General features: G+C 38.1%; 1 protein-coding gene across 1 annotated transcript in view; it reads left to right on the forward strand.

The window, feature by feature from the left end:
• Positions 1 to 26609, forward strand: part of CDIN1 (CDAN1 interacting nuclease 1) — a 97113-nt gene that overhangs the window by 14123 nt on the left and 56381 nt on the right. The window contains exons 2-3 of the mRNA XM_083373911.1: positions 18137 to 18182; positions 19013 to 19077. Coding sequence (XP_083230037.1) covers positions 18137 to 18182; positions 19013 to 19077 — 111 coding nt within the window. The remainder of the gene's footprint in view (positions 1 to 18136; positions 18183 to 19012; positions 19078 to 26609) is intronic.

Here is a 26609-nt window from a genome sequence, read left to right on the forward strand (position 1 = left end):
AGTAATATAATTTTATTGATTTTTTTAAATTTACAGAATAGAGCAGTGAGATATCTATTTTAGTGATATTTTAAAATATAAAATGACTGTTTCATCTGAAGTAGAAAGCCTTTAAACATTATTATGTTTATCAACAACAAAAAATCCTTTGTTTGACAGAAGTAATAAATTGTTATCTAAAATTTACTATAGCAAAATATTTGTTTTTTTAGTTAAACATTTCAGTTTTAAACAACTTTGAGAATCTAATAGAACATTGAGTCCTTTAAATACAGAGCCAAGGCTTTTTTTTCCCACCCTTCATCCTTCCCAGCCATTGGGAAAAAAGTTAGAGATTTTAATGGTAACAACCTCTACTCCTAATAGAGCCTGCAAAATATATTCTCCAAGACTGATCAAGCTCTGAAAGCTCTAGAGGTTTGATGATTGGAATGGCAGGAAATCACGCTTTCAAGAAATAACGAATTGACTGGACCATTCATCATTTGTTAGCATACACTGAAATGCTGAGTTTGTGTGCAGAGGTCTGTGATTTAGTAAATACTTGGGAGATGAATAGACTTACACACAAGGGAAGATATTGCTGTCCTTCAGCAGCAGCCTTAGATACAGAATCCTGCTGAGAAGGCCGTCTGACGGCAGCTCATCAGTAACTGGCCTGTCACACTCTCTGATGCCCATCAACTATCCCCAGTATATTAAATGCATTTTTAATATCTGCTTCAGTAGATTTAATGAAGAAAATTTCTTTTCCTTACTCTGATCACTGCTTCCTCAAGTGTTTTAGAGGACTGACTGTAGCATTTCCAAGAAAGAACCGGCAGAGCTTATGGCAAGTTCAAGTTACATAAATTCATAAACAAAGACCTCTGCGTAGGATTAACTTGTTAAACAATGGTAACTAGAAATAATATGATGTATGCCATAATAAAACAAGTTCAGTGTACTTAATACTGCAGAGTCATAATCAGTTGTGAGAGATATGCAGAGAAAAGCAGAGTCGTTCTATTCTTGCCATTTCATTTTGCCAAAATACACAAATTCATTACTAAAAAGATATGAATTTGTTTCAGTTTAAAAAACCAACTTTCTCAGAGTTTTGTTTTGTATTCAAAAATATAAGCAAAAATTTTGGGGCCATAGATAAGCATAGATATGACTACTAATTGGCTCCATGGAAATTAGTAGAATTACTAGCATAAGTTCTCAAGACAAATAATTACAATAAAATAAGATAAAGTAAGGACTGCATTTAAACAAATGACTTATTATATAAATGAATACCTTTTATAAGCATCTTTTTAAAGATTCATAGTATGTGACAAAGCTTTTTAATATTTACAGTTTTGAGAATTTATTCAGAATATTGTGGTATTCAAACTTTGTCTCAGAAAACATTAGAAGTCACAATCCTGGCTAAATATACTTCAAAAATAGAATACAGTAGTAAGTTAAGGTATTTTTTAAAATTATATAATTTTAAAGCTTTTCCTATTGCTTTTTTTTTCTTTCAAAGAAACTGATACTTTCTATGCTTTCAAAACAGCATGCGTTTGCAGAATGGACCTATAAATTTTATTCTTATATGTGTCAAAACTGTAATACACTAAATGCATATTATTATAAAAATTTAAGACATGGTTATAAAAACACCTCCATTTTTATAATACATGGCAGTATTAAATAATACATTTCCTTGTTAGCATCTGTTTGCTGTCATTGTTGGCAAGGTGTGTGATTTATTGCCTAAATTAATGACCATGACTCTCTTGGTCCTAATATATGTCCCCAAGCTTATTACATCACTAAATAAAATGAAAGTTACATATGCTCTTATGTTTGACAGTGATTTTTTTGTAACAGTTTTTTTAAAATCACTTATTCACTAAATAACATACTCAATTTTAAAGGTTTTATTCTTGTTACTTTTTTTACCGAACCTATCTATATTGCAATGAAACCTGAAAATACAGTGCCCTGAATCATATGTAATAGTAAAATACAACATAAAACCATGATTAAGTATTATATAGGTGTGAACTAAAACACTCTAGTCATTTTTAAACCAAAACCTAGTTTGTTTTATAGGCAGTTTATGAAATGAAAGCTTCCTTTAAACTACCAGTATTTCACTGGCATCTATTAGTAAGCTAAGAGTCTGCTAAAATTGAAGTAAGGTTGAATGTTTAATCCTTGTGTTTTCACATGAATATTTCCCTGCTGATCAGTTTAGGTCATGAGTGCACACCAAACCATTTACCACCCTATTTTAAACAACTTCTAAACATGAAGCAAAGTGGAAATGAAACTCTGCATTATTCCCAACAGTTAATAATTTATTCATCTAAAACAAAATATGGATTGGAAAATAGCCTCATAAAATAAGTAATGTTTCTTTTGATGCAGTAAAGAAGCAACTGTTATGAGTAGATAAATGGATCCTACTAAAAAATCTTCCTAGTATTCACATCCATTCTTTAATCTGTGGCAAATGTAACTGAAATTTAACAGTAATGGGGATATCTGTGTGTATGTGTTAAATGTAGTTGAACTTCTCTTTTGTTAGCTTCCACTTAGTTTTATAGAATATAGAATGTTTGTTTATGAAATTGCACTTCTAGCTGTCAGATGATCCAGAAAACGCTACAACAGGAATCAAATATATGGTAGGAGATGCTATTTTGAGTATCAAACTACTCTCACTTAGAACTTCAGATGCTATTTTAAGCATCTTGAACTTGGAACAAGAGCACAGGTTTTTTTCCAATTAGTGTTTACATGACTAATGTTTGACAATGTGGTATTTACTCCTGCATTCTGAATTGAATCTTCAATATCATCATCAGAGGAAAACAAATACAATGTATTGTGGTCATTTAAATGTGAAATTGCTGTAGTTAAACTGTAGTAGAAATTCAAATTATCTTGGAAATTCAGGATGAATATAATAGAGACAAATAAAAGAACATTCCAAAGTTATGAATCTGCACCTTCAAGGAGACTACAGCCTCATCGATAATATCCTATTTATTCTTTTCCTAACCCAGAAGTCAACATGGCAAAGTCGTTCCATCTTTGTGAAATACAAGTTTTAATCCAGATTATTACATTCATCTAAACAACAGTCCAAGACCTGTACAGTCATGCTTGATTATGAAAACAAATATTATTGATACGTAATTCCTCCTCCTATTTTCTTGCATAAAATAGCAAGCAAAAACATCATTGCAATATGTTACCAGCCAAGATGCCAAGAAAAAAATACCTTTATGCTTCTTTATGGAATCTATACTATGGATAGGTCCACAGTATGATTCTCAAACTCGTTTGCATCCAATCAAGAGAGTTCATTTAAATATTATGGCTGTGTATATCTTTCAAAGTAGATATTTGGCAGTTAACAGAAGGGTATATGAAGTACTTTTAAAAAAAACACATTAAAACAGCATTGCGGTTTTTTTCCAGGCCTACATGTTTGCTTTATAACCTGTTTTTGGTTGTCCTACTGTGTGTTCATTCACAACCACTTTAATTCTTTTCAGAGCTGAAAATTTTCATTACAGAAACTAAGCTGTTTATATTTCCATCCAATCCCTGTATGCTTTTCTCTACCCAGAACAATGTTCAATAATGTAATGGAAGAGACAAACTGTTTCCTAGTCTCCCTCACTCACCCATTGCTCCAACAATAGGCTTTTGTCTTTATTTCTTCATATTAGTTTTGAGATGCATACCATTCTTAAACTGCATTTTCACCAATTTTACTGACCATTAACTTTCTAGAGATCAAGTGACACTGCCAAAAATGTTTGAGGATGATTATGTTGATTATTATATCTCATGTCAGTAAGGAAGATGGACTTTTCTTTAAACCCTGACCTAAATTCACTGTTGGATTGGCTTCTGACAATCTTTGCTGCCTCAGAACCTGATACTGCAAGGTGGAGTCTACATAAGACAATTATCTCTTCCACTGTTATCTATCCTATTCTCAGATCAGCTTTTATAGCACTTGTATGTTAAAAAAGGTTTTCTGTGGTATTGAGGTGAAGCCTCAATAATATTCTGAAGTTCCCCCAAACTATTACTTCTAAACGTGTATAAATATTATTTATACTATGTGAAGTACAACCAGAATAGAATAGAATAGAATAGAATAGAATAGAATAGAATAGAATAGAATAATAGAATAGAATACTTTTTGTCCCTTTAAATGTACACTAATCAACGTACATTAAAATAAAATTTCATTGCATTCAGCTCTCAAAAAAACATTATACATATACCCACATACACACACATATGACACAGAAACATCACAGTCTAGTTTGAATGTATACATATACATGGCAAAACAAAGAATCCTCAAATTTACAAGACAGATCGCATAAGGAACAAACCTGTTACAGAATCTAGTAGTTCTGCTATAAATACTTCAAAACCTCCTTCCAGAGGGGAACAACAAAAACAGACTATGAAGTGGTGTGTGGGGTCTCTAACAATGCATCAAGCTCTAAGCACATAGCGCTTATAATCAGAATCCTGAATAATGAAAGCGAGTTACCTATAATCATCTCAGCTGTCCTTATCACACTCTGCATGGACCTTCTTTCTGAGACACTGCTGCCACCAAACCAAACTGTCATGGTTCCGACAAATGAAACTCTTCAAAGTACTTCAAGGCATTGTTTATCTTAAAGAATCTTTATTCAAGTAGCATAGCTTCGGCACATACATGGTCGAAGCCAAAATCTGAATTCCCCTCCCCTAAACACATAGTATCAAAGCACAATTCCCTCCTCTGATTAACAGTCATAAATCACATTCTCCAATTAGTTTGAAATGCAAGCTTTCCCTCCCGTTCTCCAATCCACCATTTCTTTATCATCTCTTATTTCAAAAGCCCCTGAATTGTTATGTCTAACTAACTACCATCACATTCCTCCTCTTCCCCCAGTATCATCTAATTCTAAGAGTAAAGCATAGGAAAGAAAAAGGCTGCATCTCTCTATGTTGTCAAAGCAAGATGTTAGCAGCATTAACACAAACAGTGATGCAGTTTGTTAAAATGCTTTCAATCATGCCTCTGTAAAAAGTAGCCAGGACAGAAGGAGATAGATGTGCTCTCCTCATCCGATGTAAGAAGTGCAAATGTTGGTTTGCATACTTAACTAAAAATAATGTATGAAGAACCAAGTCAGTTTATTAGTTATCTGCACCCCAAGTACTTAATATTATTGACCACCTCCACAGCTGCAACCTTGATACAAAGCAGAGTATGACTATGCTAGCTCTTTCTAAAATCAACAATTATCTCCTTTGTTTTATTAACATTCAAAACCAGGTTATTTTATTGTACCAGCCCACCAAAGTGTTCAGCTCCTCCCTATCTTTGTTATCATCCTGGATAAGACCCACCACTGCTGTGTCATCTGCATACTTCACAATAGAATTTGTAGCACAGTAGTCATGGGTCATCAAGGTGAACAATAACGGACTCAAAACCCAGGCCTGTGGGAGACCTATGCTCAAAAAGATGGAATTGGAATTTTTTCTTCCAACTCACACAAACTGAGGCCTATCAACAAGAAAGTCAAGTATCTAGTTATGTACATAAAGAAGTATTAAAACCTAATACGCTCAGTTTGCTCATCAAACGCTGACAAATGATTGTGTTGAACGCCGAAATAAAATCAACAAACACCATTTGCACACGAGTATTCTTTTCCTCCAGCTGTGCCAACCTAAGTTGAGGCACACAAGAAAGTTCATCATCTATACAGCGGTTCTTCCAATAAGCAACCTGTAATGAGTCAAATGTAGGGGAAGGCATGAAACAATATAGTCCTTTAGTAATCTCTCAAAAAACTTCATCAAAATGGAAGTGAGTGCAACTGGACGGTAATCATAAAGGCATGTAATTATAGATTTTTGGGGGACTGGGGACAATTATGGAACTACGGCTGATGCAACAAACAATTGAAGATGTCTGTAAGAACAGAGGCCAGCTGGTCAGCACACTCCTTAAGTACTCACCCAGGAATATTTTCAGGACTTCTCAGCTTTCTCCATGCCACATCTGTGTAATGTCTTCTGTTGGCTGTCACTCTGTTCCTTAAATGCTGGTTGTCACATTTAAAGTTTTACATGGTTTGGAGGCTGAGTATCCCCAAGACTACTCACCCAATTTATGCCTGAAGAGAATAGGAACTGAGAATCCCCAAATGATGTAGCAGGAAAGGACAGATTGGTAAGCATTTTCTGCAGAAATTCTCCTCTTCCCTCAGAAAATCTGCATCCTCGCTACTGATATTTAAGAAGTTTTTAAAACATTTCAAAGAGCATTTGGTAACTGAGGAGTTCCATTCACTTGGAATGATTGCAGAATTTGTATGTAATGATTGACTGATTAATATATAGTTTATAGTTTGTATCTGATATATAGTGGGTTGGGGTTTTTTTCTATTTTGTAATATTTTCTTCCTCTATATTCCTTTGTAATACAGAAGTGATTCTCAGGGCTGTTTAACCTTTTCTTATGGGAGGGGATAGGATATGGTGTACTGCAACAGAATAAAGAAATCAACTAAATTAAGTAGAGCTTTCTGCTTACACAAGACACTGCTGGTTCATACCATATTGTATTGTAACAGCTTGATCAAAGCTTGAATTCTGTGCAGTTTCAGAATGAGTAAATTTAATTTAGTAGGATTTGCTTCCAAATAAACATACACAGGATCAGGCTAAAAGCTGCACTTTTTGTTAAAGCTACAGTATTTATTGTTAAGCTCTTTCTGAATAGCATCAGATTAAGAGCTTATTGCTGGGTATGAATTGAATGGTAAACATGGAGGGGGGGAAGCTACCAGACATGGAACCATTTGTTATGTTTAGTATATGATACAATGGCTGTGTAAACTATAAACCTATAATTTTGCAAGTCCTATTTTATCCTGTAGCTGTAAAAGATAATCAAAATAAATTATGGATGACGAAGAAATATTTCTAGGGTTGTATGTGTTCTTTTAGGAATTGAGTCTGATCTATAAAATTTTAGTAAGCATATTAAATAATACAATATGATGTGCAGCATGTCATGTCTGATAAATTATTTTGTGCGGAACATTTATACCGCTTCCAAGAAACAGCTTTGTTTGCTGTTTAATGAGTATAAATTACTCATCTTTGGCTCTCTTTCTTAAAAAGTAGGGTGATTCCTGTTGCCCCCTCCCCAATAATGGGCAGAAAGGTATATGTAGGTCATCTCTGAAATACTATGACATTGATTTAAGGTTCCTCAGCTGTGCAGTGTACATAACACATATGTTGGAGAGTCATCTGTCAACCATGCCCCTCCTATGGAGTTAAAGTTCTAAAGGGAAAAGAATTCGACACAGTGCTGTCACTGTTAAATTTTCACAATGGAAGAGCATGCAAATATTGAGCCTCTTGCTTAGCAGTAGTGCTCTGTCTAATGTCTGTGCTGGTTAGAATAATAAAAAAGTGGGTGCATCTAGGGCTCTTAGATCTGACAAAGGTCATGCTATACTGGGCATTTGAATTGGAAATTGTCTGGACTTAGAATTTATAAAGCTCCCAGTGTTGCCGGGGAAAAAATTTCAGCAGGGTTTTGTCCCTGGAGAGGCCTCTTAGGCCCTTTTCTGTCCTATGAATGAATTTAGATGTGAGGGCTTCTCTGGCCTTAAAACTGTTAAATTCATTTTGCATACATCCCCAGAGGGAGGGGAAAAAACCTGGCAGATGCTTTTGTCTTGGAAGTGTTTAAAAGAAAACTGCAGAACAGGAACAAGAGAGAGAAGGGGCCCTGTGTAGAGTCCCAGAACACTTTGGAAATGGCCAATATGCAGCTTTCATCAGTACTAAGGCGGGGCGCAATATGGTGCCTGTAGCTCACTGGGGAATATGAATGTTGATTAAGCATCCTCCCAGGCTTTGAAATTCTGAAAGCAGTGTCAGAATAATAGATGTTGAGCAAATGTCAAGCATTTGTTAATTTCTCTGTTATTTGGAGTTTATCTAGCATGATCAATCAAATAAACTAGTGCTTCTCTGTTGTGGCATGTGTCATTGATATGGTGATTAGATGGCTAGAGAGAACTTCTCCCTTTTCTTCCTTATCCAGGTAACAGATTAGAGACTTACTCATTGTTATTTAGTGAGATAAGGTATATTTACCAAAATTGCAGAAAGTTGCTTAAAAATGCCTTGATGTGGTGATACACATGTTCAAAATTCATTATATATGCAGTAATAATATTTATGTGACTAAAAGATCATCATGTCTTCATGAGAAATTAGAAATGTGGGAAACTTTATCAGAAAAAAAATACTTTCAGGGAACTAGATGTTGTCTTATTTATCTGGTAGGTAAAATATTTATTTTGCTGTTTAATTAAAAAGGCTTTCAGAATGACTTACAATTAATTATAAAGCATACTTTCTATAAAAGTGCTTTGTTTATCTTAAGTCTGAAAAATCTAACTGTTATAACTTAGTTTTTGAGTTTGTCTTTAATCAGATAACAATAACATTTTATTACTCTACATTTTAGAGTGTGCATAGAATGACAAAAAGTTGTGCTCCCACCTTGGAATAGTTCCCAGGGGCATCTGCAAATAACCCCAATGGAAAAACAATGCAGACAAAGGTGCTATGTTGCATAACCCACAATTTATTATTTCTCCATATGACTTTGTTTAAGCTGCTATGGACATTCAAAACATTTGAATCAGTCATGTTCTGATGGAACAAAATCTGAAATATTTCAATCCAGAGAAGAATGGGAAAATGAAAAAAAACCCACCCTTGTTTCCTTATTTTCAACTTAAGACCATAATATTAGATGAGCAATAGCTTTTCCAATTTAAAGAAAAATTGTCCAAGGAGATGGTACCTCCATTTGTTGTTTAAATTCCCATAGTAAATAATGGGAACCAAAGTTAAGCATACTTTTTGTAGCCAGCTTTAAAAAACTAACACAGCATTGAGCCTAGGAAATAATCAGTGGCAGTGGATTTATGTCACTATAGGACAATAACAACTGACTTGTGACCTCTTTTAATACACACGAAGAAGAAAGCATAGAATAGCACAGACTGTACATATAGTAAGACTTACATTAAAATCCATGCACTGTAACTTCCATATACTAAGAATTTTAAAACAATAGTGAGTTTACTGAGCAAGAAGACAACAAAATATCTTCCCCATCCACAATCCCATAGCAGATTCCAACCTATGGCAGCAAGGATCAAAATGATGACTTCTGTTTTACTAGTGAACAAACTGTAGTGATCTTTCTTGAGGAACTGCAATGCGCCAGAATACAAATCTATGGAGTGAAATTCTCCCCATATTGACCTCCTACATTCATTTTTTTTCTTTGTAACAAAAGGCCAATGTTTCCCATTCAGATTAAGGAGAACACTTAATATTTTTGTACCATAACAAAGGCATTTCTAGCGATTAAAAAAAAACACCTACCAAGTGTGAGTGCTATTTTTATTGCTATATAGTGCCTACTATTATTTGGTACCTGGGATTTTACCTAAAGCCTTCCAGTTTTATGTAGCTGGCTATATTAGGAAAACATTGAGAAAGATATTGTAGTCAATTTTCACTATCCAAACACTATGCAAACATATGATCATGACTTTTTTTGAGTCCATCATAACTTTGGCCAGTAAGCAACCAGTCATCTATGGAGATTCTCTGTCATTCAGGTCATGGTTGTCCCAAGGGTGCTTTTTTCAAAATGCAATTGATTTTGTTTTTCCTTGAAAACTTTTCACTTCTCATCCAAGAAGCTTCTTCAGTTCTTGGAAGAGAAGCAAAACGTCTTTAAGGAAAAACATAGTCTAGTTGCCTTTTGAAAAAAGCACTTTTAGGATAAGCAATCAGTCATTGATTGAGACTAGCTGCATATAACTAACTTGCTTATAGTGTTGAATATATGTAGCTCGGGTGTTGGATGAGGGTGAAGGTTCATTCTCCGAGCTTGTGGGTTGGTTTCTGGATTGGCTGAAGATGTTACCTACCCTGGAAATGAAACATTCAGAAACAAACCCACAAGCTCGGAGAATGAACCTTCACCCCCTTAACTTGCTTTATTTAATTTTTTAATTTATTAATATTTCTATACCGCCCTTCTCCCGGAGGACTCAGGGCGGTGTACAGGGCAAGAATAAAACACAGAAATTTACAAAAATTAAAAGATAATTAAATGCATGCCCAATTAAAATACAATTGATACATAGTAAAAACCCCAATAAAAATGATAAAAAACCCCACCAATCCCCCCTCAGGCCAGGCCGGCTTGCTCGAACAAGTATGTTTTCAGATCGCGGCGAAAGGAGCACAGATCGGGCGCCGTCCGGAGCTCAACCGGTAACTGGTTCCATAGCTCCGGGGCGCCCACAGAGAAGGATCTCCCCCTGGGGGCCACCAGACGGCATTCTCTGATCGGTGGCACCCTGAGGAGGCCCCCTCTGTGGGAACGCACAGGGTGCAGGGAGCTTGATGCCGGCAGCAGATGTTCCCTGAGGTACTCCGGCCCCATGCCATGGAGGGCTTTGAACACCATTACTAGCACCTTGAATCTCACCCAGAAGACAACTGGCAACCAATGCAGCTCACGGAGCAGAGGTGTCACATGGGAGTATCGGGAGACTCCCAACACAACTCTCGCGGCTGCATTCTGTACCAGCTGGAGCCTCCGGGTGGTCCTCAAGGGAAGCCCCATGTAGAGAGCGTTGCAGTAGTCTAGACAAGAGGTCACGAGCGCGTGAGTGACCGTGCATAAATCATCCCGGCTTAGATAGGGCCGCAACTGGTGCACCAGGCGAACCTGGGCGAAAGCCCCCCTAGTCACGGCCACCATGTGATCTTCCAAGGTAAGCCGCGAATCTAGGAGGACTCCCAAGTTGCGAGCCCTATCTACGGGGGGTAATAATTCACCCCCCATAGAAAGAGATGGAATATCCGAATAGACCCGGGATGAAGGTATGCAAAGCCACGCGGTCTTGTCGGGGTTGAGTTGAAGTCTGTTCCTCCCCATCCAGACCCGAACTGCCTCCAGGCAACGGGACATCACATTGAGGGCATCACTGGGGTGGTTTCGGGTAGAAAGAAAAAGCTGGGTATCATCAGCATACTGATGATACCCAACTCCAAAGCCACGAATGATCTCACCCAGCGGTTTCATATAGATGTTGAACAGGAGAGGCGAGAGGACCGACCCCTGAGGAACTCCACAAACGAGAGACCTCGCGGTCGACCTCTGCCCTCCTGTCAACACCGACTGCGAGCGTCCCTGGAGATAGGAGGAGAACCACTGTAAAACCGTGCCTCCCACTCCCAATCCCCTGAGACTCCGCAGCAGGATACCATGGTCGATGGTATCGAAAGCCGCTGAGAGGTCTAATAGGACTAGAACAGAGGAATGACCCCTGTCCCGAGCCCTCCTTTATATCTTCTACTTGCTTAGTCTACTTACAATTTTTAGCCCTCAGGTAGCATTTACTTTACTTTTTTTCTTTTTAGCTTTAATATGTTGAATTATCTTTAAATATATTATTAAATCATAATAATATGACTTATTATTTGTTGTTAATAAGGCTCCTCTCGTCCGGGATCTGGTCGAGGGTGAGCATGCGGACCTGGCCTGCATCACGGAGACCTGGTTGGGCCCAGAGGGTGGTATCCCCCTGGTTGATCTTTGCCCACCAGGCCTCCGGGTGCTACACCGGCCTCGGACTCAGGGTAGGGGTGGGGGAGTGGCTGTGGTTATGAGGGAGACCTTATGTCCGCAGGAGGCCACCGTTCTTCAGATAGCCGGGTGTGAATCTCTCTTACTGAGGTGTGGTCCTAGGGAGCAGTTGGGTCTGCTGCTGGTGTACCTTTCGCCTAGTCGCGCAGCAGCAGCCCTACCTGAGCTTCTCGATATCCTCTCAGGGCTGGTGATTGAGTTCCCCAAACTCATGGTTTTGGGTGACTTCAATCTACCATCCCTGGGAGGAGTATCTGAGTTAGCTCGGGAGCTCATGGCTTCCATGACGGCTATGGACCTGACACAAGTAATTCATGGACCGACTCATGTGGGAGGTCACACCCTGGATTTGGTTTTCCTATCTAGACGGTGGTTAGATGATCTTGGTGGGGGCTCTCCAATTGTTATGCCCCTGTCATGGACCGATCATCATCTCCTGCAGCTGGTCTTCCGTTTTGCCACTCCCCACCATGGGAATGCTGAGCCAACTAGATGGTTCCGCCCCAGACGCTTAATGGACCCTGAGGTTCCAGGCAGCACTGGGATCCCCACCTGCCTCCTCTGCTCACAGCTCGGCAGATGCCTTAGTGGAAGCCTGGGAAAGGACGGCCACGGAGGCACTTGACCGAGTTGTACCCTTGCGGCCCTTGACCCGGCGCAGATCCCAGTGGGCTCCATGGTTTTCTGCGGAGCTCCGGGAGATGAAGCGTCGGAGACGGGGCCTAGAGAGCGGTTGGAGGTCCAGCCGATCTGAATCCGACCGATTGTGACTAAGAACCCATATTAGGTCTTATCTCGCAGCGATGAGGGTGGCGAGGTCTAACTACTTTGCTGCCCTCATCGTGTCCGCAGATAATCACCTGGCCGCCCTGTTTAGGGTGACCCGCTCCCTCCTTAATTAGGTCGGACATCTGTCGGACAAAATCGCTCGGATTCGGACCGGTCTGGACTCCGACTGGGCAGAGTCGGACGATCAGGACACGGGTGGTCTTGTCAATGTTACCTGGGAGGAGTTCGATCCTGTAACTCCGGAGGAAGTGGACAGGATTATGGGGAGGCTGAGCTCCACCACATGTTTATTGGACCCGTGCCCCTCCTGGCTGGTTTATGCAGCCCGGGAGGGCACACGAGGCTGGTTCCAGGCGGTTATATCTGCCTCTTTGAGTGAGGGTAGTTTCCCCGCCGCCTTGAAAGAGGCGGTGGTGAGACCTCTCCTCAGGAAGCCTGCCTTGGACCCAGCTGTGTTAAATAACTTTCGTCCGGTCTCCAACCTTCGCTTTCTTGCAAAGGTTGTTGAGAGTGTGGTGGCGCATCAGCTCCCTCTGGTCCTGGATGAAGCGGATTATCTAGACCCGTACCAATCGGGCTTCAGGCCCGGGTACAGCACGGAGATGGCATTGGTCGCGCTGGTGAATGATCTCTGGAGGGCTCGGGACAGGGGATATTCCTCTGTCCTAGTCCTATTAGACCTCTCAGCAGCTTTCGATACCATTAACCATGGTATCCTGCTGCGGCACCTCAGGGGATTGGGAGTGGGAGGCACAGTCCTTCAGTGGTTCTCCTCCTATCTCCTGGGCCGCTCGCAGTCGGTGTTGGCAGGGGGCAGAGGTCGACCGCGAGGCCTCTCGTTTGTGGAGTTCCTCAGGGGTCGGTCCTCTCGCCTCTCCTGTTCAACATCTACATGAAACCGCTGGGTGAGATCATTTGTGGCTTTGGAGTTGGGTATCATCAGTATGCTGATGATACCCAGCTTTTCATTTTGACCCCAAACCACCCCAGTGATGCCTTTGACGTGATGTCCCGTTGCCTGGAGGCGGTCCGGGTCTGGATGGGGCGGAACAGGCTTCGACTCAACCCTGACAAGACTGAGTGGCTGTGCGTACCGGCATCTCGGGACATTCAGGATATCCCACCCCTCTCTATGGGGGGTGAGTTATTACCTCCTGTAGATAGGGCTCGCAGCTTGGGAGTCTTCCTAGACTCACAGCTTTGCCTAGAAGACCATATAGTAGCTGTGACTAGGGGGGCCTTCGCCCAGGTCCGCCTGGTGCACCAGTTGCGGCCCTATCTAGACCGGGATGCCTTACGTACGGTCACTCATGCGCTCGTGACCTCTCGTCTTGACTACTGCAACACTCTCTACATGGGGCTACCCTTGAAGACCACTCGGAGGCTCCAACTGGTACAGAATGCAGCCGCGAGAGTTGTGTTGGGAGTTTCCTGACACTCCCATGTCACACCTTTGCTCCACGAGCTGCATTGGCTTCCAGTTGTCTTCTGGGTGAGGTTCAAGGTGTTAGTAATGACCTACAAAGCCCTACATGGCATGGGTCCGGAATACCTTGGTGAGCACCTGCAGCCGGCGTCAACTTCCCTCCGCCCAGTACACTCCCACAGAGAGGGCCTCCTCAGGGTGCCACCGGTCAAAGAATGCCAACTGGTGGCCCCCAGGGGGAGGGCGTTCTCTGTGGGTGCACCAGATTTATGGAACCATCTTCCGGTCGAGCTCCGGATGGCGCCTGATCTCCGTTCCTTCCGGCGTGATCTTAAAACCCACCTTTTTGAACAAGCCGGCCTGACCTGATGGGATGGGGTTGGGTTTTATAAATTGGTCTTAACTTTAATCTGTACTAATTTATTACGGGCATCGCTGTTTAATTACTTTTTAATAATTTTAATTTTTGTATCTTGTTTTTATTATGTATTGCCCTGTTCACCGCCCTGAGTCCTTCGGGAGAAGGGCGGTATACAAATTAAATTAATAAATAATAAATAAATAAATAAATAAATAAATAAGAAAAAACAGGATAATAATTGCTGGCTGAATTAATCACTCAGTTTTTCAATATCTTGCTAAATTGTTTTAAACTAAAATTGATGTAAACAGTATCTTCTGTTGGCATTTTCCTCTTGTCTGTTGCTGGAAAGTAACGCTCAACCAGGTTAATTATTATTAAAGTTCAGCTATCTCTGTGTGAAAAGTAATAGGCTTGTGTTACTATGAATTGTAAATATTGCCATTTCTGTGTATTGCGCAATCATTTAAAATTGTATTGCAGGTGTTAAGACCAACTTTGGTGTCAAGGTTGCGTGAATGATGATACTTTCCAAGCAATAAGATTTTTCCCACACAGATTTTCCATAAAACTGCTCTTATACTGCATAAAGCAAGCATCAGGTTGCTGCTCACATTTTTCCAGTGTTCTTAAATATAAAGTAGAAAATAACAAGCTAATTGGTGTTATAGTGAAACAATTCATTGACCTTAAATTATTAATCGTGATAGAGTTTCATAGTTTAGACTGAAGCCTGTTGGATGCAGCTCTTTTAAGTGTGCATACTTAGTTTAGAGAAGACAAGGGGGTTAGTTGTTTCCATTTCTGCTGTTACAAACAGCTCCATCAGTGGAAACATACTATTGCAATTGCAAAGGGCAATGGGAGAGGATGTAATGAGATTGCTTTCCTCTCCAATGTTGAAATAATTTCAGTTGCCCTGGGTGCTATTCAGCTTGACTCGGAAATGTAGAGGCTATCTGCCTCAAGCAGTAAAATTTCTCGGTCTATATTGGGAACATTCAGTGTGATTGTCATGACCTATAAAATAGGACTTACTGTATCTTGGGGTTGAACTATCCAAATGAAACTTACAGGAAGAGCTATAATTGAAGTTTTTCCCAAACTTGTCTTTTTTGGACATACTATTTTTTTCCAAGTCAAAATTTCATTTGTGCCTCCTTTTGTAGTTAGCAAGGTGTGGTTGTGTGTGCATGGTGTGTGTGTTTGTGTGTATGTGTGTGTGTGTGTGTGTGCATGTGCATGTCTAGTGAGAGAAAGCACTATGTGCTATGGGAAACATGTTTTTTTAAATAGTGAAATTCTGTGGCTGACTACCTAGTGTTGTAGTATTTTAATTGATCTAAAAGCCATATAATAAAGGGGATTGATCTATGCTATATAATCCACTCTTATTTTACTGTAAAATATATATAGAACATACAATAAGAAAGCAAGCTGCCTGCCAGTCAAAGTCCTAAATACTGTATATCATCAGATCTTTTGTTATCCCACAATCCAATTTTTTAAATAACATTTTCTTCTTCAGAGGTTAGGTGACTTTTTATTACTTTATTTTTTCCCCTCCTGTTTTTATATCCAAAAAAGCAGCCAAAATCTTTGGTAACTTTCAACTTTCAGTAACTGAACTTGGTGGTTGCAGAATTGTTAATACGACATTGTCTGCAAAATATTTCATTGTGCATTTCTTTCATTTTTATAGTATTTTCCTACTGCTGTTCTCTCTTAAAATATTAAAAGAGTTTAAACAATTATATTAAATATAATAACAAGGTTGTGCTCTGATGTCAAAATAAACTTCTTCCAGTTTAGACTTGGCAACAGGCAGTGATGTTTTTGCATAAACATATCGTTCAGGCCAGTGTTGAACACAGTAGATCTGGGTTAGAGTCTCACATTTGCAAGGTGAAAAAGGGAATCTTATAACAATAAGGCAATTCTTGATGATTCCTGGCACAGTACCTGACGGGATATCAAAAAATATTCTGGTGTTTTATTTAAAAGCTGGATTAGCATATTTTTAATCTGTAATTTCTATAAAAAGTATAGAGGTAGAGAACACTTGAATTCAGCAACTAACGTGCAGTTTTAAGACAATTGAAATATATGTAATCAGCTGAAGGATAATGAATTGTACTTTATAATTAGCACCAAATGCTTTGCAGATTGTAATTGTTCCCTTGTGATAGCATTAACCATTCATTTCTATGAGTTCTTATTTTTATGTCATTTGCTTAGAATTACAGAGAGATCTAAAAAGGCACTGTTTTGGAATTACTTCACAGATTATGCTGAGCTTCGGAGAGACTCAATCTGCTAGAGCCTCTGGAGAAATCTTTAAATACTTTAATGCTTTAATAGAATGATCTGGTCAACAATATAACCAAGCAAGTTTTGCAGGTTGCATTTTATATATTTTCCTATCAACTCCTACAATTCTGACAGAAACATTTTTTGAAGAACAGACTAGAGATACAAACTAGTTCATTGCTTTGGAATGTGTACCATCTTCATGATCTTTCCCGTCATACCAATACAATCAGTAGCACATATGATGAAATGTTGAGGATCCAATCATCATCTACTGATACTACTTTACATATATTTATATACTTTACAATATTTGAAGACCACCCAACAGAACAACTGGGCAAAATTGCATTATTAGTTCATAAAATAATTGGTTAATTTCCAGTTCAAATTTTCTCAAGATTTTAGAATATATTCTGATTTTGTTACTATGAAAATAGAGATACTAAGAATGTTAGTCAAATGATCAATGTATTTCAGATAATATTTCCTCTGATCGACGTTTTTAAACTTAAATCTTTGGTTAGGTGAGTGGGTATGTTATTTGTAGTCTTTGTGTAGTTTTTGGATATTTGTAATGCTTATTTCACCTTTGAGTAAAATAAATGTTAATTATACATTGTGCATTCTTTAATGAAAAGTTGATGCAGAGAGATGGTCTTTTGTTTCGGTCGCATCAATTTTTCTTCAAGATGTGATGAGGTGCACTCATCCTTAGAGTACAATTGGAAACAGTATGACCTGTTTTTGAGGAATGGAAAAATCTTGTCCTGTTTCTAAATGTTTCAGAGAGAGAAATGTTCCGGGGTGGTGGTAGTGATGTTATTCCAGTTTACTTTATTGCCAGGTATTTGACACTGAGTTTTAAAAGAATAAAATTTATGGCAGCCTCTGGAAATTACCAACTCCAGGGAATCTCAGTTTCCTGCTGTGAAAGTTTCTGTTTTCAAAGCACATCACTTTTAGTAGGAATGTTACCCTAGTCCCATATCCTGCTTCTGACAGACAGCAGGGTTTCACCCCTGAATATGAGACAGCTACTGAAGAGGTTTCCTTGCTGCTAACAAAATGAATTTCAATATGTTGCCAGTGAACAATCAGTTTGTTCCCAACAGCTAATGGAATTTAGCTGCATCAGCTATTAATGAAAACGATCTCCTTTTCTAACTTCAGTACACGCTACCAATACCCCAGTTTGTGTGTTATGAAGCTGGAAAGGAATGACCAAAGCAACATGCAAGTTTTCTTCCCTTTCCTTACAAACTCTTTTTTTCTTACTCTCTCCTTGACCTAGCAGTAGGAAGCCTTTGTCTGAGGTTTTCATCTGGAACAACTTTTCCACACTTGTTTTCGTGTTCTGTTAGATTTCAGGGCAGCAGGCCTACCTTTGAAGCTCTTTTCCCTTTTGTTTCTCTGCTGTGCACTCCAGTAATTAACTTTGTCCTTCTTTTATTTGTTCCAGTCAATCGCAGTCCACTCTGCTGAGCATCTTCTCCCAGGAGTACCAGGTTAGAAGTTTTCTCCTTTGTGAGGGTTGACAGGTGCCTAATTGAATGATGAATGTCCCTTTATTTCTTTGTAATTGAACTGCCAGCTTTCTGATTGGTTTGGAGGATGTTCCCCTTTCCCCATCAAGCACCGCCTGAGTCTCAGTGGATGGCTGCCAAGCCTACCCATCCATCTGTCTAATAACATCTAGCCTTTGCTTATTTGGTGGACCTGTAATAAATTATGCTAAACCATTATTATTCTGACAATAATAATTTCCCTGTGTTGCGTGGTTCCATGTGCTAAATGTTTGCTGACTTGCACTGTCAGTGCTGCTTTCCATGGCTGACAGAGATGATGATAAATGACCATTGCCGGAGTGGCAGAAGGCAAGAGAGGCAGAAAATGGAGTCATTTATCATGAGATGACAGGTGTCAGTCAAGTGGCAAGTCTCAATGGAATTACTTTCTGTAGTTTTCAAATAAGTTGTTTTTAAACAATGTTCTTCCTGGTTAAAAATGCCAATTGAATTGTAAACCAGAGTGCATAGGACTTGGATGGAATTGATTTGAAGGGAAATTAATATAAAGGTTGAAAGAGAGAACAAGTTTTTCCTTTGCCCTTTGTAACCCTAAGCAAACTTATTTAAATTCAATTACTGTGACCTTACTGCCTTTTACATATATGCTGTATCGCACTACAGTCAAAAGATGTTTCATTTAATATATAAATAAAAAATCATTTCTGGAACTACATCTAGGATTTCATGGGGGAGGTGAGGGTGGGGGGAACTTTCCAGGGATTTGTTACTGGTTTATTACAAAGCTGTTTTCCCCCCCAATGTTTTAGAAATTAATCAAAAGAACACACTCAAAACATCATACTCCAGAGGCAACCGAAGCTTACTATCAAAGGTATGAACTATTCAGACCATTGAATGGCACATGTTCGTATGTGATCCAGATTATGGTGTTCACTTTTAAGGAGATATATGCTAACAATCCTGCTTTCTGATTAGTTAGAGTTGTAATTCCACCCTTGAATTTTCTAAAAATAAACAGCAGCCATCCCCCGAGAAGGTCTGTCAAGTCACAGTCCAATCACTCTGGGCATTGTACATTTTTCATTTAGGTGACCTCAGTCCCACCTTCTATGTTGAGGATTTTGGTTTTAATTTCTTGCAGACTTTTATTTCACATTCTAAGGTGTTTTTGAGAATTCGCCCACTAGTTTTAATATGCTAAATGGTACTAGTGGTGCTTATATATCAACCATCCTGACTGTGCTTATCAGAAAAAAATGTCTAAAATATTAGCCATTTTAAAAAATGGCATAGAAATTAAGAAATTTTTACTACTTGCTTCATAAACAGAGTTATCATAAAGCCTTTTAAAATAGCTGTAAATCTTTACTATATCATTTCATAAAACTGTTCCTGATAATGTGCACCTGCAGTTAATAAAATGTAATTGAAATTAGTTGTAGGTTATTAGTATTTCTATTGACATAGACATCTCCACAACATAATTACATTGTAAGGTTATCTGGAGTGGAAATTCAATAGAAATGTTACTATTCAGATTCAATAATAGTGAATAATGGTTTTGGCATATACGATTGTACCTTGATATTTCAGATGTATGTTTTATTAGTATCCTTATAATTAAAAACCATATATATGTGTGTGTGTGCGTGTGTGTGCGTGTATGTATGTATGTATATAATATCACATTTTCTCATAAAAGTACTATAGTATAAATACACACTGTTTTAGCACATGAACTGTTTTAGCACATGAACTTTAATGTAATCTTCATGCATTTGTTTATTGCTAGATTGAGAACTAGTGTAAGAGCTGAGTAGCAATTTTCTCTTAGAATTGTATGATAAATGTACTGGTGTGCATGTATACAGAAACAATAAAAAATCATGATGCATTTTTATTATATACTATGTTATATACATTGCTGCTTGTAAGAAATGTTAAAAGTGCTTCATCCATTACTTTGGTTGAAAGAAAAGTAACTAAAAGCAACCAAGTTACTTTAATAATTAAATAAAGCTAAATATATAAATAAAATGCACTTGGCAGGCATAAATTAGAAATTATGTCTGTGGTAAATCAGAACTATAAAAGCCTAATGAACATTAAGAAACTGTGTAATCAATAGTATTAAATCCATAGATTTTAGTTAGAATTTAATGTTCCTGGTCTTGATATACAGTTTGTAATATTAAACTAGATTTATAGTGTAATGGTATACATGTCTGTTCAGAAATAAATGAATTGAATAGAGTTTATTCGCAGCTAGGCAGGTATAGAATTGCAATCTCCAGAAGGATGTTCCAGTTGTGATATCATTTTAGATTAAGACCTGTTTATTTTGTTACCTAACATATGGACATAGGCACTTGTAGACATCAAAGAGTTCAAAAAGTGTGCCTATTTGTTTCATAGAATCATAGATCTTGAAAGGCCTTTACCACTTTTCTAGTCTAAGCCTCTGACCAGAGTAGGAACACCCCCGGTGATAAAGCATTCATGACTCCGGAAAGCAGGCTATTCTACTAATTAATAGCTCTCAAAATGAGGATTTTCCTCCTTATTTCAGGTGTAAGATCTCTCTCTTTAAAAGTTTCTTCTCTCAGTATTTGTGCTGCTCTCAAGACACCATGGAAAATAAAGCTATACTCTCTTCTCTGTGAAAATTCTTCACATAGTATTCGAAGTGTGATCTTCCCAGTGCAGCATAGAGTGGAATGATCGCTTCCCATGATCTTGCCATTCATATCTCAATTGATGCAGTCCAAGATTGCATTGTCAGTTTTGGTAACTGCAGCACACTAGTTTTCATGCTTAATCTATAGTTTGCCAATATATTCAGATTCTTCTCTAAAGTACTATTTCTGTAGCAGGAATCACTTGTTTTGTAACCCATGCATCTGCAATCCATGTTTTTCCTCCCACTTAGATGAGAATATTACTTTGCTCCTCAGTGGACAGTGTTTTGATGGAAAGGGCCCAAAGTTCAAATTTTTTTAAAGATATTTTAAAATCTTGAACTTTTCTGAAGTGTTAACAATCCCCCAACTTTGTACCAACCTCAAAACTGATAAGTATCCCTTTTTCTTCTTCATCTAAACTATTTATAAACATGTTGAAAAGCATTTATAATATTTATAATGTGTCCATTATTCAGTGTCTGCAGCAAACCATAATCCATACAGATCAGAGAAAAAATGAACAATTACTTTGTTTATAAAAATAATTAAAATTGTGGTGCTAGAAAGGTATGGTTAGGCTTTAGGTACTGCATTCCAAAAATAAGATGAAACAGCAAATTTTATAACAAGAGTTGGAAGGGACTTTGGAGGTCTTTTAAACCAACCCTACACCAAGTAGGAAACCCTATACCATTTTAGACAAATGGTTGTCCAATCTCTTTTAAAAACATCTAGTGTTAGAAACCCACAACTTCATGAGAAAGTTCTTCCACTGATTAATTGTTCTTACTGTTAGGAAATTTCTTCTTAGTTCTAGGTGGCTTCTCTCTTTGGTTAGTTTCCATCCATTGCTTCTTGTCTTGCCTTCATGTGCTTTGAATAATAGGTTGACTCCTTCTTCCTGGTGGCAACCCGTTAGTTATTGGAACACTGCTATCATGTCACCCCATTTTTTTTCTTTTTATTAAACTAGATACCATCTTCATCTGGCGCGAAAAACAGGTTGCAGATTGTATTAATAGGTTGCGTTGACATAAACCTAACCTCCACAGGAAGAACCTTCCAGAGTCAGGAGATCTCAGCAAAGAAGAACCACCTCTTGAATCCCCCATAATGGCTTTCTCAATTAAGAGAAAATGAGAAGGGATCCTGAAGCAGGTGATAGCACTTCAGCTGTATATATTAGTAGAGCCACTCCCTAATATACATGAAATCCTTACATCATTGCTTTGAATAAAATCTTTGTCTTTTCTACAGTAAAAAAATAACATCATGAGTATTTCAAGGTTTAATGGAGTCAATTTTTAATGTGAGATTTTCAAACTTGCTTTGAAAATTTGCTTGCAATTATTGCTTGTTAACTATAGATTATCCTCTTTTTTCACTGTGGATTGTGAACTCATATTCAGTATTAGCTTTATCTGTTATGCAGATAAATCAAATCCCTCACATTAATTTTAAAGATATAATTTATGTAAGACTTTTAACTTGAATAAAATCCATAATCCATAATAAAATCCATTAAATTATGGCATAATTTTGGAGACATTGGCAAAGTCTGATTGTCAACTTCCAAACAGAAATCCTAAGAAGAAGGATATGCTTAATACAGAAATGTATTTAAGATAAAGTGTGGCTGCCTGATTATAATTCTTCTCATTAACATTATGAAAAATTAATATTTCTACTGCATCATTGTTCAGTGGCCTGGTACCTATAAATTGCCAGTTTGTTATTTCTTGTAGTTTGCATCTCAGGATTATCATGAGTTCTTTAGGCAAGATTTTTATGCAATGGTCCTATGCACAATAATAATTGCCAGTTTAATATGAATACCATTATTCTGTAAGTGTCTATTAAAGTATATCTGTAGTAAGGGCCACGGTGGCTCAGTGGGTTAGGACGCTGAGCTTGTCGATCAGAAGGTCGGCAGTTTGGTGGGTCGAATCCTGAGTGCCGCGTAACCGAGTGAGCACCTGTTACTCGTCCCAGCTTCTGCCAACCTAGCAGTTCAAAAGCACGTAAAAATGCAAGTAGAAAAATAGGGACCACTATGGTGGGAAGGTAACAGTGTTCCGTGCGCCTTTGGCGTCTAGTCATGCCGGCCACATGACCACGGAGACGTCCTCGGACAAGCGCTGGCTCTTCGGCTTTGAAATGGAGATGAGCACCGGCCCCTAGAGTCGGAAACGACTAGCACACATGTGCGGGTGAACCTTTACCTTACCTTATAGTAAGAAATTAAAAATAAACTTTGTGTTGGCTTGATTTTTAATGACAGCTTGGACACATCATGCAGTTTTCATGGCAGGATTTCAGCTGTAGTTTGTCATGCCCTTCTTCCAGATATTTTACCCACTTGCCAATCTAGCCTACATTCTGAAATCCTTTTATATCTTCCATCTAAATATTAACGAAGCATGATCCTTTTTGTTCTGCTTTTATTCCAAGCTCAGAGTCAAAGCCAAGGAGTTATTAAAAATTCTAGAGATATTTTCTTCCTTAAAGAATGAGATTGCAAGATGATATAACAATTATCTAATGTTACTAAAATTAGGAAAAATAAGTATAAATAAATGCTAGATATATATATATATATGCTGTCCTGTCACCAGTAAGGCAACTGTAATTATGCTAATACATACTCTAAACAAACAAAAATTCCAAATTGTTCTCCAGTATAATAAACTTGAATCTTCTGTCAGTACTGTGTAAAAATAGGTAGCATTCTTTTCCAAATTCTTAATGTGGGGTCATCATCTCTTCTTTATCGGTTATATGTTTTTGTTGTTTCCAAGAGCTAGCATTTTAGGAGAGAAATTGTTATGTTTCGGGTTCAGATGAGCAGGAAAGACACCAGGCAGATGAGTACAGAAGAATACTTGCTTTATTCATAGCTAGAACTGTACTGAGGGTTAGGGGTATCCATGCAGTCTTTATATAGTCTCTCATAGTCTTAACAACCAATCAGATTGAACCCATCATTCCCGCCAAGTTAACCGCAGCCAGGACTGGAAAGCCCTATCTGTGTTACTGGAGAACCGTTAGCTTTCCAGCATACACGTGATAGGGTATTCCCAAAAGCTCAATACATAACAGAAATAATAAAATGTTCCTCCTTTAATTAATGATGTAAATTCTAAAGGCAAGTTCCTTAGTATTTCAAACCTGCACTGTGAGCAATCAGGGTTTGATAAGATTACATGAAGTGAGAATTACAGGCCAGCAGGTTCAAAGCCATGGAAATATCTTGGTTCCCTTGTGAATATAATAAAGTTATTGTAAACACTAAAATAATTAGCTGATAACCACCCATTTGACTTATACAATTTCTCAGTGTTTTTAGCCAAACTTATTTTTAGAGTTTTGCAAAGTGCTTAAAAGAAGAGATCCAGAAATATCTAGCTTCTAAGTCACTATTACCATTAGGGAATAAACACTACATTTAGTTAGTCCTTCAGCATATACATTCCTAGTTTGAATTTTGTTTTATTTTCCATTTCCATCCTGTTTTTCACTTGAAAAAGCTTACAGAATGGCTAATAATTGTCTCAGCTTTCTATTATTGTAATACCAATAATTAGAAAGTGCTAAAGAGAGCAAGAACTTTTGCAAAATCTCCTTTCCTTTTTAAAATAAATAAGCATTGTTGCAGTTGGTGTTAGAAAACATTGAGGGATGCATGATTGTCATATTAGAGCTTTCTGATACTCTGCTAAGCCTACCTCCTCAGTATTTGCTTGCCAGAAAGCAGAGGATAGATATCGCCAGCCTGAGCGTGGGTAGCTCAGTTAACTTTGTCCAATATTTTTGTAGGCTACACTGGAGGTTTGTTTTTCCTTTAATTCCCATGACAATTCTTAGCACATATTGGCAATGATTTTCTTCACTCTGTGTACATCTGTGAGCACTGCTTTGTTTTCATACAGCCACCAATTCAGCATAATCAATGGTTTTGTAGTTGAATCAGTAATTTACTATTACTGACAAACTAATCAAGTTAGCTAGGCATGGAAATGTGGTTTTTTTTCCTGTTCAGGATCTCAGTCCCTGGGTATTAATGTATCAGGGGCAGCAAACTATTGGTAGCACTTCCAAAGCCGAAGTAGTGGGTCATGTCATCTTTCGTGTCTTTCTGTCTCTCTTTCTCACTAATTGACTGGGAAGCATATACAAGATAGTTCGCAACCACAATTGGGACTGGAAACTTGCTTGTTAAGCAAAGCAGTTGCTAGATAAAATTCTACTTACAATCTTACCCCAGCTTTCCTTTGTTCAACAGGCCTGTGAAGGTCATAAAATTAGGCTTTGGTCACAAAACTGTGAAAGGTATCTTTAGGAGGCAGTTGCTAAACAAGGACTACCTGTATGTAATTCCTTCAGAAGATTTGAAAGTATGATTTTCATCCTACACAGATTTTTGCCAATTTGCCCATTTCATCTTCCCACTTTTCAATTTCCTATAGACTCTGCCCAACAGCACAAATAAACTAGACCAGAGGCCCCCAACCTTTTGGGCACCAGGGACCGGTTCCGTGGAGAGAGGTTTTTCCGTGGACCAGAGGGTCCATATTTTTGTGTGCTGCCTGCATTCTGTAGATGGGGCTTTGCTTGTTTGTGCGGACCAGTTGCTGGCATGCAGCAGGCCCGGTACTGGTCCACAGACCAGAGGTTGGGGACCCCTGAACTAGACTCATAAAACTAAGCCAATTCCAGTATAGATAGTACAATTTAAACAATAAAGTTCATTCCTTCAGAGATGAAATAGGTACCCTTAAAAAATAAGGGTAGATAACAGATTGTCTTCCATATGTTCTGGGACATAACTCCCATTGTACCTGACATTTGGCCAATTTAGCTAGGGCTGATGGTTATTAAATAAAAAATGGCAATGCTTTAAAATGTAGTAAAAATTAATATTCACATATGAGTATTGACAATTCCGGTTTTTATCTGTGATTATCTGAAATGTAAAAACTCAGAAAATATTAAGAATAAACTAACCTGATGGTCAGGATTAATTTATTCACGTGCTAAAATGTGGAAAATAAATATCTATTTCTATCAATTCACAATTCACCTCTGTGACTGTTGTTTGCAATTTTATTTTCTGCAATTCTGAAGTTAATAGCTCTTTTGTATTCCATCCTGCACTCCAGAAAAGAAAATAGTTCTTGATATTAAATTAATAAGTAATAACTTAAACCATAGCCAGATACACTAATGAAAGTGCATGGTTTATGCAGAAGGACATTGTATGCGTGTAGCAAAATGATTTCAAAAATGCAAGCAAATCTACAAGAGAATGCTCATCCATTCAGAACCTAGCCAGGTCAAAGTCCAGAGCTAAATCCCTTAAAATTTTATGAGATGATCTGACTTTGCAGTTTATGCTAGAAAACCTTCAAATGTTACTGAATTAAAGCAGTTTGCCATGGAAGAATGAACCCAAACTGATGCAGTATAAAAGACTTATCACTAATTTCACAAATATTTTGTTTCAGTTATTACAGCTAACGGTGGTACAGCTAAGTTACTGAATCTAACTAGGCAGATTATTTTTTCACACTGGTTACTTTCTTTTGAAATAAACGAAAGAATTACCAAAACTTCAGGCAGACTTTGTATATTAGTAGAACTCACCTGAACCTCTGATGGCAAAGTGGCAAAGATATGCAAACATTCATAAAATCCAAAGCAGATGAAATACATCGTGGGTCTT

Source organism: Vipera ursinii (assembly GCF_947247035.1).
Source record: "Vipera ursinii genome assembly, chromosome: 1".
Classification (NCBI taxonomy): Eukaryota; Metazoa; Chordata; class Lepidosauria; order Squamata; family Viperidae; genus Vipera; species Vipera ursinii.